General features: G+C 42.1%; 1 protein-coding gene across 5 annotated transcripts in view; it reads right to left on the reverse strand.

The window, feature by feature from the left end:
* The window catches only part of lrba (LPS-responsive vesicle trafficking, beach and anchor containing), a 177,679-nt gene that overhangs the window by 97,595 nt on the left and 60,213 nt on the right, over window positions 1-19,871 (reverse strand). For all 5 annotated transcript variants that reach the window (XM_063883718.1, XM_063883721.1, XM_063883719.1 and 2 more), the window contains exons 32-35: window positions 19,538-19,671; window positions 18,577-18,638; window positions 8,686-8,750; window positions 6,477-6,585 (exon numbers count right to left, since the gene is read on the reverse strand). In XM_063883718.1, coding sequence (XP_063739788.1) covers window positions 6,477-6,585; window positions 8,686-8,750; window positions 18,577-18,638; window positions 19,538-19,671 — 370 coding nt within the window. The remainder of the gene's footprint in view (window positions 1-6,476; window positions 6,586-8,685; window positions 8,751-18,576; window positions 18,639-19,537; window positions 19,672-19,871) is intronic.

Below are 19,871 nucleotides of genomic sequence, written 5' to 3' on the forward strand. Positions count from 1 at the left end.
AAATAATAAGGAGGGGAAACCAGGAGAGGAGTTTCACAGTGGTGGTGTTGTAACAGTGTCAGCCTTATCTAAATGCTGTAGTTGTTGTCAGATGAGGCCTCGGCTCCCCTCCTCCTCTCCCTCGTTGGGTTGAAAGGGTTAACCAGTATAATGGGCTGGAGAATGGAGGCTCATTACAAGATATCAGCCCTATGTTTATCAATTAGAGTGACAGAGAAAGGTCTGGTTGTGTGTTGCCGAGCCTCCCTTCAACACAGCGACTGACAAAACCAGGGTCTCAGGGTTCTGTCAGAGAACAGGAGGGAGAAACAAAACCAGCAGAGATTTTATTAAAGCGCCTGATTTGCAATCTCTTGACACTGGTGGCACATCAGGGCTACACACTCTCCAAGGCTGGTCTATCGTTCTGCTAGAATCTCCAATTTCTCACATCCGTCGACAAGCACTCCCAGAGGGTTTCATTTACAAAACGGGCAGAGAAACTGTCCAGAGGAAGGCGAGACATCAGGCTTGTCCTTGTCTGGTATCAAAGAATGCAAATACACTACAAATAAATTCCTCCTGGAACACAATGGAGGTCTTCGGAGACAAGAGGATGAAATGAGAAAGGAGGATGGGGGTCGCTAAACAAAAGTAGACGCCGAACCAGTCCACCAATTGGTTTCACAGAGATTCTCTTGCACTTGATCTCTCGGCCTCGAGTTTTCAAATTGCAACATAAAATGTCACCAGGGGAATTCAGACAATGGCTAGGGAAGAAACGAGTGAAAGGAAGAGGAGGGGGAGAAAAATGAGGGCTTAAAAGTACAATGGCGAACAAAAGTCACCAAATGACAATGCCTGACAGCCACTTCAATTCTGAAATGATGCCTCTGTCATGCCGTGCTCCCAACTATTGATTTTTTGTTCTTCTCTTGGAGCACAGGAAAGGAAAAAAAATAATCTAATCCAGTTGAAACAGATCCGTGCTGCTGGCATCGGCCCATTGCTAGCGGCCATCAAGGTTAACGCAGGCGCAACACTTATCAAAGTATCTCTCTCCCCCCTCCTCCCCCCTCCTCCCCTCACACTGTCTGTGGCTGATCTTTAATGGACTGGTCACCAAGCTAGGCTGGCAGCCTCTTCATCTCTTCTACCCAGAAACCTCTCGTCCCTAACAAATCGCGCCCTCCTCTCGCCACATCAGTCTGCGGTGCTGCCATCTTTACTCCTGCTACTCTTCAAGGTCATGCCACGTGAAAAATAATGCTGTCATCTGGAGGTGAAAAATAGTCAAATGAAGAAAGGACGCGGCCACATGATGAGAAATACGTCTCTTCTGGATTGGGCGTTTCCTGAAAGCACGAAAACAGGATAGTAGATTTGACCTCAGGCTGAATTTTAAAAACAAATTTCTTGACAAACTGACATCATTTTTTCTTCTTAATAACATTTGAGATGAAGTAACATAACACAACAAACAGCCACATCTCTGCATAAGCTAATCCTTGTTGAGCTCACCTTAACTTACTCATTCTTCCACTGAATAAAAGAGTGAAAGGAAACTGTGAAATAAAGTCATATTTCGGAGGGTTAGCTGGTCAAACAAAACGATGGGAGCGACAGAAAAGGTACCTTGGGACTTCATTACGCAGACAAGTCATAGAGACTGATACAACTGTTCCTGAACCATCTTCTGTAACCCACTTCTACCTCAAGTGAGACAGCACATGTACAGTGAAGAAAAAACATCATCTAGCAAGAAGGGACAGAGAGAGAGGCTCATAGATGCCATCTTGCTTTACATTTTGACAGTAAAACCAGCATTATGTACTAAGAGAGCTAATACTATCCAGTCTTGATGAATTTTCCTCTTAGTGTATATGAAATATCAAACCATGTCTTTATGGTTTCCCCACAATGCACTCACAATCGTAGACATTTTCCTCTCATTCTTTTGACAGCAGTTTTGCTGGACACACCGAGTTGACGTGCTACATTACAGTCACGACAACTACATGACAGCGAGCTACAGTTGGTGGCAGCCATCAGTCAGAGAGCTGTAAATTATGTGGTGTAAATAACCTCTGGGAGTTGTGGTTCTCTGGCCATTCCTGTGTGTGTTTGAGTAACCGTAGATAAGCCGTTCTGTTTTCACAATAGAAGTAGTTCTCTAAAACAGGCTTTTATAGAATCAGTGAACTGCTCCGCCTGTTGGCTATATTTAAATTGGGATGTAATTAAATAACTTAAGCTCAGGCATTACTTAAAGGAGTACCCCACTCCCAAAATTACCATTTCATAGCATTTTCTCACCCCGTGTTACCTTGAATTCTTGAAGAAAATTTGTTCCAAAATTGTGTGGCTCGTTTCACAGCAGCAAACTGTATCAAAAGGTTTTTATGCCGCTGATTTACCTCCTTCCATCCAGACTTTTCTCTATTTGTTTCATTCTTTGATCCCCTAGGACTTATGTATGCAAATTTAAAATCTAAAATTCAAGGTAACACAGGATGAGTAACTGTTATACGAATCATATTTTTTGTGGAAGCTTTTACAGTGCATCCTCTCCCATACTGTCTGTGATACTCCGCTCTGTGATGCTCACGTTTCCAGACCGGTGCTATGATAATGCAACATAATGAGCATCAGCTCAATGTTAATGTCATTAACGTGGGGAGCAGCATCAGATCATTTTACAAGCTCAGCAGAGGGGAGACAATGACGCCAAGCACTAATTAGCTGCTATCGTCTGGCTTTCACTGGATCTCTCAGACAGTCAATTCAATTACTCCATATAACAGCAGAAGATGAATCAAGGGGGGAGTATAAAAAAAAGGAAAAAGATTGAGCTGAAGGGAAGGGTAAGAAAGAATAGAAACGACTTGGGTCTTGCTCACTCTTCCCTATCTGGACCTTCTTATCTGCCCTTGTGCCCCTGAGCCCACCACATTTCATCCCTAATGAACAGCCCCATAAAAAGAGGGAGTTCGATTTCTCTCCCCTCCTTTCTATCTCTCGGGCACCCCTCTCCTTCCTGCTCCTCTGAAAGATATCAGAGTCTATCATTTGCAGTGCTGGGCAGCAGCATCCGATCTGCAGATCTCCTTCACATTAAGGAGCCTTTTAGATAGAGAACCCTAAAAGGTAATTGGATTTCCCCCCAGTTATCTTCATCTGTTTCACCCTAAGCCCACTGTAATAACTTACTCTCAGGGCCAGAGATAACTCAATTCTGTCCCACAGAGAGCCACTGAGAGTGTGAGTGGGAAACAGAGAGGGAAGGCATATGTTATGCTGGGTAACCTAAATCCCCTATCACTGCCTTCTAAGGGATATAATCTCTGACAAGAAGCAAACATAAATTAGTTTTTATGTATTGAATTATACTCTTTCTGGTGCCTTGGTGTTGCTGCTGCTGTTACACTAAAGCACGACTTTTTAAAAAGGTATTATAGCACAGTGATGGAGGCAATTACAACTGCATGACTGTGCAAACCTCCTCACTTCCAGTGTAACACAATGACAGAATGAGTCATTTTGGAGGCCTCTTTTGCAGTTGATATCTCACAAAACAATAACCAACCTTTAGTGTCACAGCAACACAATACAGAGGAACAACTTAAAAAAAAAAAAAACTAGGACATAGCTGAAAATGATTTCAAACCCCTCCAACCCCCTCCCTCAGGGGGGATGTTTCATTGGCCTGTTATTTTTATTGTGGCAGTGCAAAATGAAACCGTTGCTAGAGCAGAGCTTGTATGGAGGCAAAAATCAATACAGCAATATCAGAGCAAGACTTATCAGGGCTTCACTTCTTCCAGAGGTCACAGAGGAGCAGCTGCATTTAAGTGGGGAATTCAATTGTGAAACATAGTTTGGGACGAGCTGGGCCGGGTATCTGATTAAGGACGGCTGGAAGATTGGAAAGGTAGAGTAGGTTTCCAATGACAACACCAAAATACAACTAAACAAAAGTTATAGCTTTCCATTAGTTTTGTGTTTGCAGTCAATTGCAGAGCTGATCATTTGGAAATGTAACGACCCCTGACCCTATTACAACTCACACAGTGTGTACCACGCAAGCCCGCAGTCTTTCATACACATTGCAGATATGACTGAAAACAGGGTCAATGATGAGAGCTCATCTAACTACACTTTTAAACCAAACAGGGATCAAAGAAGATTCAGTTCAAGTTTTCGATCATTGGTTTTTGGTTGAATAACTGTATGCTTGCTAGTCTTATGTGAAATAAAGACTTGAATTCTAAGTTGGGTAATGAACTTATTTGTATACCCAACCCTTGTTAGACATTCATTTCACATATTAGGGCAAAAACGTTTTTTGTACATAAGATTCAGGTAAATAAATATGGCAACACACACAGGCAGAGCTTATAATAACAAAACAAGCAAAACAATCCAGTTTGAAACAGACAGGTTGTTGTGTGCAATGCCAAGCTATGACATGCCAGGTAAGGAATCAGTTACTTAAGCCTGGACGTTTTAGAAATGGAGGAGTGTGTGGCCTGCTGCCACAGCGAGGGGCCGAGGCAGAGCAGAGATCATTCTGGGCTGTTGGTGCAGACCTGCTGCCAAGTCTGTCGGTCTGCCAGTCAGGCCACATACTCTGAGCCATTTTTACTTGTGCTGCTGTTGTGTTAGATGAAGACAGTTGTCTGACTTTGCATACTGTACATACATTTAGCAAGAGGCCAAATACTGCACAGTAGTAGATATGCAGTTTATAAAGAATCTACTACATTAACCTAGAAGAATCCAAGCAAACTCCATCCTCTGTTGATAAATATAAAGCCATGTCAGATGGTACACTTTGCATATGACACTTGGAGCAGAGTGATTAACAGAGGTTCATGAGAACAGGAAGTTGATAACAAAGAAAAGCAGCCTGTCCAAAAAGGAAGCAAAACATAGCAATCACAGACAAAACTTTGATGTCTACGAGTTGTGCCCCCACCCCCCCGATTGACTTTCAGCACTCTTGAGGGAATTTACTCTACCTGAATGTCAGAGAGACCCTTCATTGAACCTTAAAAAAAGCATCACATTTTACTGCGGGCCGGGGGCTGAGGGTTGGGGCGGTGAGTTTACACACAGTCAGCCCTTCAGGCCAGCACCTCTCAGGTCTGTCTGCAGATTTTAGTGCTGGCAGGTTCCTGAGAAATGAGCGAGGGAGGGATGGAAGAGAGGGGAGGATGCCATATTCCTGTCACTGGCAAAATACACCCCCAGCGGGAGTATTTTGGACAGGATCTCAGCAGGACAGGAAATGATTTTGGTGAGATCTAGAAAGCAGAACGGGGGGAGTGAAGCGGAGTTGGATGGGAAAAGGGGCAACACAGGGTGCCCATGGGTCAGGATGGAGTTAGCCCATCAGTTACACGTGAATGGTAACATTTGTGCTGTGAGAACTTTACGCAAGAGGAGGGGGAGAAGCTATGATTCAGGGGTAAGCCTGCCGTTCAACGGAGAGGCATAGGGATAAATTAACACTACACAATGTTTGGTTAGTGATACGTGTGCCAAGATCCATCTCCAGCCTCAAAGTATTTCAGTCAGTGTGTGTGCGTAAGTCTATGAGTTGTTCATTTGTGTGTGTGTTCATGATTAGCGGAGAGGTTATGTTTGAAAAGCAAACATTTACCCTCTAGGTTTGCTGTGACAGATCCCAAAACTTGATGGACACGTTTTGAGTAGGCATTGGATCAGCTCCACTTTGCTCTCACTGAATATTTTCACTAAATATATTCACTGACAAAGCACAGGAATATCCAACTTATAAATAGTTCTATCAAAAGGAGTCGTAGTTCAATGGGCCTGAAGCTACAAGTTCACTTTATTGTACAAGTTGAGCAAGTTCAGGAACCACAGGACGAAATATGATAGTAGCTTGAGACAAATTGTGCTTGGATAACATTTTCTCAGACAGGAAAAAAAGTCTGTAATGGAATCCTTTACCAGTTTGACCTGGTTATCGTCCCTCTTTCTTCATAGGCAACAATTCAAGTTAAAAAGTGTTATCTATTAATTTATTTGTATCCATCTGAATGTTGTAAAATATGTTAAGGACACTCGGATCTGTCATGTCGCACATGCTCTCAACCTAACTCACATCCGTTAATAATCTTTCATGCAAGTTCACTACCTGGTCTGCAAATTACACTTTGATTGCATATCTCCAATTAAGAAACAAACTAAAAATAGCTTAACAAATGTAACATTTTCTGTTAAATCCACTATGCTTTGTAGTTGTTTAACAGTTTAGATTTAAGTTGCATAATATTGTTCGTCTGTGTCGTTATTTACATCAGCAGATTACAATCCAGCATCTTCACACAATTATACTTTAAATAGACCCTAATATTTATCTGAAGATCATTTACTTTACTTCTCTAATAAGAACTGAGGTCAATAATTAGGTTGTTCCCCTGCTTGTGTGCCTGGTCATGAGTTGCCAGGGCTGTGGAGCATCTTACCTCAAACTCTGCATGTTTATGAATGTCTTCAGCCCTCTGTCGGCTGAGGATAAATTCAGCTTCATTAGCCACACGAACCAGGTGGTCCTTCATGGTGTGGCTCAGCAGCCTGTGGAGAGGGGAGATGGACATCAGCACACTGGAATACTGCATAATACATTTACATTTTTTATTAGATATATGAATGTCAACTGTTCTTCAGTCATAGAGGGGGAAATGTCATACAGATGCTTAGCAACATCATAAAATATTGAGGCAAAACATCTGTTTAACACTGCGGTATCTGGTTAGAAGGAACAGCCATGTAATAGCCATAAGATGTTGGAAGAGAGCCGTGCAAAATAAGCAGAAAATCTAATTTTAAGAACAAAACCAAAGCAGAAAGATCCTTTAGCTGGGGTGCAGGTGCTAATTGATTTGTTAATGATATGCATCTGACACGGGGGAGGATCTCTGCCCATGTTGCTACATGTGTAGTCTACCTCCCTCTTCTTATCAGTGGTAATGAAACATGCATGTCGTGTGTGTGTGTGTGTGTGTGTGTGTGTGTGTGTGTGTGTGTGTGTGTGTGTGTGTGTGTGTGTGTGTGTGTGTGTGTGTGTGTGTGTGTGTGTGTGCGTGCGTGCGTGTAGGTGTGTAGGGCGAAGAAACCTCTCTACAGCCCTTAAGGTCAGGACTGTGTAAAGTGGAACAATAACAGACTAGGGGCCAGAGAGCAGGGATGGGGGGGAAGCTGGAACTGACTGTGTGGGGGGAGAATGGGGGGTTTAGGGGCCAGGGTAGGACTGTAACCTAAGCCTGCTGTTTCAGCGCAGGGCAGCAGGGGAGCGGAGGTGCCGGGGCCTCTGCAGCCTCTATGGCCCTGTCGAGGCCCCGCTATCAATAACCGAGCCACTGCCCTGCTTTATGGCGCTCTGCGCTCTCACACTGTATATGGACAAAACAGACATCTCTGAAGACATTACGGAAACAAACTACCGAAATATTTAGCAATAAGCAATAATAAAATCTGCTGGCTTCTAAATTCAATGCTGATAGACATGTTTACTGCCACTCTGTACACCTTTTAATACCTGTTTGATACTGGTCTAATTATGAAGGAAAAGCCAGTTGGGAAGAAAGGAAGCCTATAATTATTTATAATGTTTACATCACTAAACCATGTTTTAAACTATACGATGAACTTCCTAGCTTTTTAATCAAGCAGATGACAGATTTAGGTCTTATGATCCTGGAGCACTAAATAATTCAATAAAAATGAACACCCTCCTGTACACAAAACCCTGCTACTTGTCGTGGTAAGACCACAGACTGTTGGAAAAAGAACCCAATTACACAAAACCTAATCATGATGGACATTTTGCGTCTAGAATAAAATCTGGATTTGATTTAGTGATAGGGAATTTGATTTTCAACTAATCCTGTTGTAATCATATTTAAATGCCTGTTTGATCCCCACTAAGAGTCAGACCAGACACACATTTGCATGAATGCACTTCTGTGACTCACCCTGACTTATGGCAGTATAAGCCACTTAAGTGAATTACAAATCCTTTCTCTCATAGGACTACAGTGCATTGCTAGACTTATTAGCATTACTGTGGATTAGCCTCTGCAAATTCTGAAAGCTGAGGATCAATAATATGAAGTGTGGCTCTCTAAATCTGAAACTGAGGAGTTATAAGACTAAGAGTTACTGATGTGGGAATGAGGGAGTCTTATTAGGAAGAAACAGAGAGGCTATAATTGAAAAACAAGAATGTATTGATGAAAAACAAAAGACAGTGGCAGGCAGATGAGATGATTACAGGAAGATAAAGGCTCGACTAGAGAGGCATGAACTGACAGAGGGACAGGAGGAAATCAGGAGCCATTTCCCAAGTGTCACAGAGGAACCAGCGATCAGAGCTCCTGTCACCTTATACCTAACCTCTCTTCTTCTCCCTAATCCCTCGAGGGTGAGAATGCATTGAATGGAGACTTGAACTCAAGGATCTTCCACACCCCCCCCCCCCCGATCATTGATTGTTGTCCAGAATCTTGAATAGCCACCCTATCAGTGAGGCCTTGGGGATCTTTGGGGGGCTGTGATGTGATCCAGGAATGGGGAAATTGGAAAGAGGCTGATGTGTAGAGGTTGGAAAGATAATGAGGAAGGAAGAAGCGGTGCTGCTGAGAGGAGTGCGCTTAGCATATCGGAGTTACCCACCTGCCTTCGTTGACCAACTCGATAAAGGCGAGACCTGCATTCTTCTGGATGGAGTTCTGCCATTCCTGCCAAAAGAAACACACAATGTCAGGAACAGCACCCAAAAATAAATGTACTGAGTTACAAAAGGTACATTTTACACACGGTGCAGTTAATCAAAAGTTGTGAAATAAATTTAAATGTATGTAATTAAAAAGGTAATAAAATAAGATGAGAATTACTTTATGAATCCCAAACTGGGACATTTGTGTTGCAGCAACATAATACAACACAAGGCATAGAAAATAATTAGAAATAAAAACAAGAAATGCTAAACTGTAGACATCTCAAAGAAGAAATACAAAATCAAAATAAACTTATTATAGAAAACAAATATATACAGTTCACTTTGAAGATAAATAATCTATAAACTGTCAGATAAGTAAACACTATTGAAATTAACTAAATATAAAGCAGGACAGTATATACATCAATAAATGGAATATTAAATAAAACATAAATGTACATCAAGCTATGTAGCTGTAAACTAATTTCATCAGTTAAAATGATAACTAACATTTCATTTTACCAACCAACAATCCAAAACACATATTCAATATAAAAAGGATATAGAACTGAAAACAGCAGCACATTCTAACATTTGAAAGCTCAAACTGGGATTTTTTTACTTGACTAATTGACTTACAAATCAATTAAATATTTGTTCTGTTTTGGTAAAATCCATTCTGCTATTCGTAAATGGAACCGTGTTGGAACATATTCCAGTGTATAATAGGCTATCCTTGTGACTCAGTGGTTTACCCAGTCCTTAAGCTTTCCTACTACTACACTTCAAATGAACCATCATCTAAAAAGGCCTACTGACTGCATCGGTCAGCACAGGCTTCATAATCAGCTGGTGAAGTATTTGAAAGGAGGGAAAGAGCTGTGTTGAGAGTGCATTTATCACAAGAAAATACACAAATTTCCTCCTCTTTGACTAACGTTATGGTTCGAGGTGTCAGTCTAAACAATCCAACCACAGTCGAGTGCGACTTTAAATCCTCAATTTCGAAGGGACAACGAGGCAAGGAAAACTTAGCGGTCATCGTCTCTCATGTTCTGTTCAATATTTCAACACCTTCAACACAACCGTCAAAAGAATAATAAAGCAACAAGGTCATGGGGCCTGTCTGAACCTCACAGCGCTTTTCCCCCCTTCTTCCTCTCAGGGGAGATGGAGAAATATGCCCGAAAAACCTCAGATTAGAGACCTGAACTACCAAACTGCTCTTTAAAAAAATCATTAATCACAGGCAGACATGTCACCGTAGCTTCCACATTATTCGGCTTTTATTCAAAATGTGTCATTTGTTCATAAGGGTGTAATAGAAAATTCAGTGGTGGTGAAAATAATCCTGATAGATTTTTTCAGTCCCACAGAAATTCACAATTCAACAGTGCTCGAAACAACACATTTGAATTAAGACAACAGTTTCATTGAATTGCGAAACAACTATAAAGTGAAGGATACACAGGGCGTCTGTGTATCCAAGCATTCACTTTTTAAACTCTGCTGTCATCATCTCTTGCGCTGATAGAGGAAGCGGTGTGTTTATGTAGCGACTGGCCTTTCAGTAAACTGAGAGAGCCCGCAGGGACCAGGAGATCAGTGCTACAAAGAGGAAGGAAAGATCAATTTCCAAGAATTTTCTAATACATATCCAAAGATATTTGTACATACCTGATGCTTTTCCATACCATAAAGTTGTTCCCTTTCAGCACAACAAACATAAAACCATCAGAACCAATCATGGACCAAGAGAAACTAAATCTTTCGAAATGCCTGCGCACCATCACTCTGTACCCAACTGCATGTCATACAGACAACATCCTAACACTTAACCTCAACTCAAAACTGCTTTTTGTCCAGAAGGTCCATATTGGCATTGACCGTGTTTACAATACATCCAAATAAAGAGGGCACAGAGGGAATAAAAGTCTAGGCTGGGGAGTGGAAACAGTGTTTTGGAGTTGAGTACTGGCAGAGGGTTTTGCGGCAGAGCTTTGCTTTAGAGGAAGTGTGTGAGAGCAGCCTTGGGGCCTTCTTGTTGAAGCATAGACTGTAGTTGAAGGACATTAAGCATGAGTGTTAGCCTGTGGCTGTGGTGATATTCTATACCAGGCCAGAATGTGCTTTCTGGATTTCAAATAAACACCACAGGAAGTGAGGATGTAAATAGAGCTGTCCTTTCTGGAGAACCAGGGAAAGAGTGACATTACATTTTGGTTTATGTGATCTCTTACAATACTTGGTGAATAAAGTGCAGGATTCTTCGAAATTCAAGGCGAAACAAAAAGCTTCTTCAGCAGAAATAAAATGTTTATCGCAAACCTGCAGCTCGGAAAAAGCTTCGGTTCTAAATTAGGTTTGACAAGCGATTTAGAGGCCATTGGCATTTCGTGGACACAGACAAAGGTGAGAGCAAGACTAATGGTGTCATTAAGGGCTAAAAAATGGCTCCTATAGTTGAATTAAAAAAGTAATGACCCTGATCTGAGGGACATCTCGTGACAAAAAGGATACAGAGACAGGTCAGTGATAGAATATTGGATTTTGGCTGACCTGGTCAGTGGTGTCACAGCTTTTATGGTTCGCAATAGGGGCCATGACCACAGAGCTGCTGATGAGAGGATACAAGCAGCCATTTGTGACCTCTCACCTTTAACCTGACCTCCTAACAGATGATAGGACTGAGAAAAAGGGCTGTCCCTTGATCCTGATCGGATATTTTTTCAGTGTTTAATATACGTAGTAGGAGCTGTGTTTTGTTACCTTTTTTCTTTTCTGTGTGTGAGGATGTGTATGACTGAATGTATTCATGGAAATGTCTCAACCTGAAGTCAATAAGACAGCTCTGTTTGGTCTGTGTTCCACGGTGATGGCGTTGAGTCTAAACACACATGTCATGCACTTCCGTCATTACAGCTGATTATCCATAATCAACATCTAAATATACCACTACCACTGGTGAGAAAACACAGACCTTCTGAGCAAAACGGCCTTTCAAAAAATCAGGCTCGCCACAACACAAGGAAAACATTTTCCAACACTAAAGAAAGAAATGGCTCGGCTCCCTCAAAATAATAAATACATCGGTTGTGCTTTTAGGTGGCATCACTCATAATCACAGATATTTGTTGATTTGAAAGGCTATGGGAATACAACTTCAGATGGGACGACAAACGCATAAATCATCAAATGTTGCATTGCCGCAGAAGCTAATTAGGCCAAGAGCTTCTGATTTTCTACTTTTTTTTTTAATATAAAAAACCGTTAAATAGAAGATTGATTACAAGGTAAGAGAGAACAAGACTGCAAAAAACAGAGCAGATGGAAACAAATTGCATCTTTTAAAATAATTGTATGTTATTAATTGCTATAAAGTAAAGGTTCCTGAGATATCAATGACATGTGCTGGCATATCTTGAAGTAACGCTTTGTGTTTTGACGAACATTAAAGAAATTGACAAGGAAACTGTACTCCAAATGTTTCTGAACAGCAAACACCCATAACAGAAAAAAGCCCATGTGTGCGGATGAGAAAGACAAAACAAAACAAGGTGTAGAAAGATGTTCTTCATCATTGTCCTTTTGAATAATTAGCCTAGAAGTTGAGTTGTTGTTGTTTATTCATGTTGCTGTGCCTGAAATGTGCGTGTGTATGTATAACTTAACACCGGTGTCTACTCTAGCTCTCCACAATCCACATGTGCGTGTTCTGATGGCATTGCCTTAAAGAAAAACAGACACTCGTATTGGTGTTTGCGTGTTCAAATTCACAACTGAGAGAAATTTTACTGGTGTCCAAATATTTATACTGCAGGGTCTCCAAGAGCTTCAGGGACTCACACTTGGCTACAGTAACACACAGAGTAAAAAAAACAAGAGCTAAACATCCCCATTCACCAAACACACAAACCCAAAACACGTTCTAACACTTGAGCTTAGCATGAAAAGTATGTTTAAGTGGAAAACATGAACGTAAACAGCACATTACATAAGCCAGTAGTAAATGATTAAAAACAGAGCACTTTTAACAAAATCATTTTCAATCTAATCTTGCAACAAATCTGGTATTTGGGTCCTTCAGTTCAATGTTAGAGTTTTAATGATGAAGGAGAATAAAAATACTTAAACAATGTGCAGCTGTTTCACTTCTAAGTGGAGCAGATGTTCAGTTTTTACTGTGACATAATATTATCATTTTATTCAACAACCTCATTTTTATGACTGTTTCTTTAAGAGGACTTTAGGTCTAGACTTTTTGGTAAACAAGAGTATTTTACTGCACAAAGAAATACACAAAAATCCAGCCCAGTACAGCCGGGTTTTTGATATTTTGACATTTTTAAACAATTTAATCTGATGGTAAGGATTGATCTTTGTGTGTGTGTTCTCATTTTAGCTTTCATTTTATCGGAACAATGCCAACTGAAAATACCAAGAGTACAAAAAACATTTTTTTCAAAGTATGACTAGGTGAAACTCTGAATTCTACATAGAGCCTCTGATATATGTGCACCGTAGAAAAGACAGTAAATCAAGTCAAAGCTTGGCACTTTGCTTTGAACAGATCAAATATGCAGAGAGGTGAATTTCCACTGCAGAGCTGAGCAAAGGATCCAGCTCAGGATTGTATCAGCAGGATGGCTTACAGAGGATAGCAGGGGGAGACACAGAAGAAATACATTCCAAGCACTTATAACTCGGGACCTGCCAGGTAAGAAAACAGTGCATTAACAGTGGCTGTCAGGAGGAGAGGGCTCTGTCAGGGAAATTCATTTATATGAAACACGATTATACGTTGTGTATAAATAACCAAGCGTTCGTGCCACTTGAGGCCCTCTGGTCCCGAGCCACTTGAAGCCAGCTCACAGGGAAACCTGCTGGGAGCCAAATTAAAAGCCACTCCATTTTTTAAGGAGTCTCCCGTTTGATTCTCCCCTCTCAGCTAGACTTCACTTCCTGTCAGGAAGTCCCCCTTGACCCCCACCTCCTCCAACACAACACACCCCGTCACCCCCTCTCTGGCTGCATAGTTGGCAGCGATAGGGAGCCTGCACAACTAAGTGTCAGTTGGTGTTGCTGTGTTTTCTCTACGTCTCACAGGATGGTACCTTTTCAAAGAATATCCTGCATGATATACTCCGAACTGGAGTGATGGCGGGGACACAGAGCCGCGTGGCATGGCTGTAAAGGGGCACTGGGGCGGAGCACAGGGTGAGGGCGAACAGCGAGGGAAAGTGGAGGGGAGAAACACTTTGATTTGCACTGATCTTGAACCTTGTGTGCCTGTTTAACTGCACAGTTGGGTACGGGTCTAGCTGTGAGGAGAATGATGGGGAAAGTATTTTTGTGCGCTGGTTTCATCACATTCCTCGCCACTTCTCTCACCTTTCTCGGCTCCCCCAGCGGTTCATACAACACGGTCTGCTCTTGATCCATCAAAGCCTCACTTACAGGGGAGAGGACCAAATATGTCTACTGACAGATATAAATGACTATTTAGCAATTCAAACATCAGACTTCACTTTCCCCAGCATAAATTCCAAAATAAGCAACTGAAAAAGCCACCTCTGAATACTAAAAAAAACAAACATACGTAACTGTGCCTTTGTTACAACTTGCTGGTTTTTTCTCCTTATTTTCAGGTCACTAAGCTTCCAAACGGTTCCCTCGTTTCTCAGATGATGTTATTGATTGTGTGGAGCACGATGGCTGTGCACTCCCGACCTGCTCCTTGACTGCAGGGGTCTAAACTTCTATGCCTCCACCACTCTTACTTCTAACCTGGAGGTCAGAGGGTCAAGGGTCAGGAGGAACCAAGTGTTTGGGGAAGTCAATGTCCATCTCCCTGCTGACTGGGAGCGAGAGCTGCCCATCTGCTAAACAGGTTAGCTTTAGTGAGGCTGGGAACGTATGATGATGTGTGCTCATTGGATTAGCGTGTTAGCATTGATGTTATTGAATTACTATTTAAGGATTATCTGCATCAGTGGGCGCAACAAAATGCTATTTGCTTAGAACAGATATGTTTGCTAGCCACTGAAGTTCAATAAACCACTTAGTGCAACATAATAACTTTTAACACAAACACACATTGTGTAATTCCTGACTTAGTTGATGGGTTGGCTGAACCCATGAACCCAAATAGTTGGGTTTCAAGAAGTCAATTTCTGAGTTTTCTGTTGCCACTTGGGAAGATGTATAACATTAAAACTAGGCTTAGAATCTACAGCCATGTTAGTAGCTTAGTGAGGCTATACTTATGCATAGTGGATTTTTTTTTAGCTCAATGCTATCATTTGCACGACAACATGCTCACATGCTGATGTACAAAAAATAGCAGTTTCCATAATTGGGTTCCTGTGACTATAATACTGCCAAATAATTTTTTCTTAAAGAAATCCTCCTCTTTTAATAACAAAAGGTTTACAGTGAGGTCTGTGAATAAGCCACTGTTTGTAGAAAGTTGTTTGTTAAATGTCAAAATTCCACTGATCAGCATTGTACTGTAAGAGCAGTATTTCCTATCTTGACTATCATGAAACAAGAGCCCCTCCACACCACCTCTCTCTCTCGCTCTCCCTCTTCCTCCCACTCCATGTACAGGATGCATTTCTGATAAATGGCAGAAGGATGGATGGGCTGACAGAGGGGCTGGACAATAATGGCTGATCTACAGGACACAAATGCAGCTACTGAGGAGATTTATGGGCCTCTGCTCATCGTAGACCGTCCAGTAACCGATGAGATGATTTCTCAAAGCTCTGGACGGACGGCAGCTTGCGTAAGAAAAAAGCTCTTTCTCTTGTTGCAGCCCATTATTTATTTATCAGATGTTTTGGGTGGAAGCCACTTTAAGAAGTGCACCCAGGAAACAACACGCAGGCCGTAAACATGACAAAGACGGGAGAAAACGAGTGTAAGAGGGAGAGTGAAACTGTCAAGGTGAATCAGAGGCATGGGAAGAGAGATGTACTTTACACGAAAGACCCTCAAAGAATATGGTTCACAATAGAAAAGGTAAATGACACTCATGTAATATGCAAGAACCACTTTAGAAGACATCACATTCCGTAACCTAGAATAGCTTTGACGAAAAACAATTCTCTATTTCATTAAATCCTCAAATTAGCACCAAAACATATTTATCTAAGTGAGTTAAAAATGAGGAAAGGGAACAGGGTTTAACTTGTCTTCAGAGGATTCTTTTACAAAAAATATGCCAATTTTTGGACATGTAAATCTCATTGTGTGACACCATATATGCAATATCTTAGCCATTCCACATCGGGAACATTTTCTAAAGCCTTTCTATTTACAAATTGTATAAAAATGAAACAAATAGTCGATTACTCAACTGAGAGAAATAGCGTCAACAATAATGACATTGCCCTAAAAGACCACTGGTTCCAGCTTATTTAATGTGACTATTTGATGGTTTAGCCCAGTCTCTCTGAACGTAATATTTTTGTTGGTTGTACATAAAACTATTCAAACGCCAGCCTGGGCTCTAGTAAATTGAAGAGGCCATTTTTCTGTATTTCCTGACATTTTATAGATAAAAGAATCTATGTACCTATCTGGTAATTAGTTGAAAATGTTGCTAATAAAAGGTTGGTTTTCATGGTCAAACGTATACATCCTAATTTGACAACAATGCGAGGGTCCGATATAATACAAAAAAAATCCCAAATTGGGATCAATACCAAACATCTATCTATCCATACAGAAGTGGCAGCTCTTTGTACTGGTTTTGCGGAGCACTCTGTTGCAGCTACAGTATTCGATCATTAATCCTCATTTTGTATATTCAGCAGTCCTGGAGGATCAATATTACAGCGGCGAACAAGGCAGCGTGCCACCCCAACAGTTAATGTCTGATCAAAATGGTCCTTTAATTGGGAGCACGGTTGTAGTTGTTTAGAAACAGGGCCCTATCAAACAGCGGTTTACAATCTCCTCCTCAATGCCGAGCTGATGTGCAACGTTCATAGGATCCCTGATTAAAAACTGCTCTGCGGTCCCCAGCCTCCTGACCCTTCACCCGGGCTCCACTCCATCTCAAAGCTGGGGAAATTAATTAAAATTTCACAGAGATTGTATCACATCTCCAATGAAGGTGTGGGGTTGAAAGGGGGGGAAGAAAATCAATCAAAACCCTCTCCATCTACACCCTCCACTGGTTGGCTTGAAGGCAGGAAGGAGTGAAAAGATGGTCGCAGAGCCACTTCCTGTGAGAGGATTGAGCACTTCCTGTGCCAGAGGGCCCGACAAACTTTGCTAAATAATGTCATCAATCACGGCACCGGCTCATTCTCAGCGCACCACAAGGAGAACAAACACAAATAATTATACGCAGACATTTAGCCCAGAGGAAAATCGGTGCCTGTTTTCTTCTTTTCCCCGGTGGAAAGCCGCATATCGCCCCCCCCCACACAACAATAAAATTACATTTGCATTAGCTGTGAGAGAATTTGGTTGGATGATTTATTGAAGCAATCAACACTGCGCTAGCCAATCCTTGTTCCTCTCACAGACGTGTGTGTGTGTGTGTGTGTGTGTGTGTGTGTGTGTGTGTGTGTGTGTGTGTGTGTGTGTGTGTGTGTGTTGTGTTGTGGAGATTGGGTGGTGTAGCGTAGAGCTGAGAGAAAAGGAAGAAATAGCTTGGGCTGGGGACCAAAGGGGGAAGCGAGGCATGAGCTGTGCAGCGGGGCAATCACAAAGATTCTGCCTTTGATTAGATTAGCATTAAACAACACCCTGACAGATATGACAAATAGGTGCATTAGAGCCTGTCATTCTCCCCTCTTTGGGTTTCTATCTAGCTTTCACTCCTGCTATTCCTTCCTCTCTGGACATTATAGGGTTCGCATTCCCTCCATGTGTCCCACTAGCACAAATCTATGCGCGGCCCTTGACATCCACACAGATGTGTAATCTGACTGTATTACCTTTTCAGAGAAGACGCCAAGTGAATAATGGGACCCAAACAGAGCAGGGGTTACGAGGGGGAGAAAAAGAGCCAGATGACAGGTGCTATTTCTTTAGAAAAATAAAGCTGATAAAAATAAAGCAGAGCGCAGTGAGAGAGGTGTCATTAATCAGATGTGTTTTTGTATTATTGGATACCCTTGTTTTTCATGAGGTGCTTTAAATGTTGAAGATGCAAACAAACAGGGCGAGAGGGGAGTTAGTATCTGCTGTCCCTGTCACTGGATGTGTGTATAAAGGTGTACTAAAATCCACCACTAAGCATGAATAAATGTACTTTATGAGATACCTTTACACATAACTGTATACTACACTGTGCTATGTTTTGGTCCACTCGCAGAAACTAACCAGGCTTCAGTAGCTTTGTGTCTCCAGATGCTAAATCAGCCATCCTGAAGTGATCTATTGACACCCCTGATCATTGATCTGCCCACGCCTGCTTATGATACCCAAATTAGTATTCATGAATCCGGCAGCAGCTAAATAAACTTGGCAACAAAACACCCACGATACAACGGAGCAGAGAGGGATAATCAATGCAAAGCACCATCAAATCTACATTATCCCTCCTCATCAGTTCGTCCAGGCCACAAGGGCCAGTGCTCGGGTCAGAGGTGATGCGGACGGGTCGGCCACCCTTGACCCTCAAACCAATATTTGCAGCCAGGGATGAGTTTACTCCGGGGTTAACGTGGGAAGGTAGACAAGGTAGTGTGGAAGGGAAAGATAAGGCGTTGGATGGCTCACTGTCTCCACTCTGGGCTGTGGATTTACTGCACTCAAGGTGAGCCTGATAAATCAAATTGGTGTGAAAGCGGCGGGTAAGAGAAGATATAGATGCCATAACTTGCCTGTGAACACAGGAGCATGACGAGCTCCACCACCGAGCTGCTGGACTTCATACACATCAGGCCTGGAGAAAAGAAATTAAGAAAGCAAGTCAAAATTAATAGAAATATCACCATTTTTGTATGAGCTTTATTTCATGAACACCCATCACTTTGGACACTCATTCATGTATGATGCACACACACACACACAGACACACACAACCTAACCTTGTGCCATCTGCAAGAGCACAGATAGTATTGATGGGCCTAATGAGCCGACATGATGTTACTGTAAACTAATACATATTTGGACCTTGTATTACAGGCCTTACTTGGCCAGCATATGTCCCATTGATCCCTAATGGCGAGCCCTGGGCTTTCAGAGGGCAGGGGGGCCACCAGAGTGTCCAGAGTCGGCTGCACAGACGGGAAGTAGGCACAGTAGCCTTTGGTCTTTCAGTTGCTCTTCATCACACACACACACACACACACACACACACACACACACACACACACACACACACACACACACACACACACACACACACACACACACACACACACACACACACACACACACACACACACACACACACACACACACACACACACACACACACACACACACACACACACACACACACACACACACACACACACACACACACACACACACACACACACACACACACACACACACACACACACACACACACACACACACACAGCACCCTCTGCAACTATCAATCAACTTTCCATTTTGTTTGGTGGCAGCAGACATCCCAAACACTGCTATTAGTGGCCTGGCCTCTGACCCTGTCCCCTAGAAACGTTCGGAACAAACACCAGCTATTGGCTCATCACACTATTAGATTAACAAATGCACAGATATGTTGTGTCTTATAAATGAGGACAACCACATCCTCGCGGTGAGGCTTTTAAAAATTAAAACACTAAAGAGTCTCTTTGATGTTGTTCTTACTCGTGCCCTCAATCAGAAGCTCTTGCCCATGGCTGCCCAGCAGAGTCCGAGAGAGGAAGGGAGCAAAGTCCACGAAGATCTCTCTCAGCAGAGGAGCTGCCTTCTCCAGGGCATGCTCCAGACGCTCTGAGATACTGGAGAAGCAATCCAAACACACAAACAGTACATAAGTTATATAAAAACAGGCTCGCACCTCCATTATAAATCTAGAAAATCAATATAACACCAGCTAAATATTGTTTAGATAAACGTTTGAGCAACAATCAGTGGATATTAACAGCGGACGCTTACGTGCATAAAACGCTGATAGTGCATGTGCTTGTGTGTGTGTGTG

Source organism: Eleginops maclovinus, chromosome 5, assembly GCF_036324505.1.
Source record: "Eleginops maclovinus isolate JMC-PN-2008 ecotype Puerto Natales chromosome 5, JC_Emac_rtc_rv5, whole genome shotgun sequence".
NCBI classification, from domain to species: domain Eukaryota; kingdom Metazoa; phylum Chordata; class Actinopteri; order Perciformes; family Eleginopidae; genus Eleginops; species Eleginops maclovinus.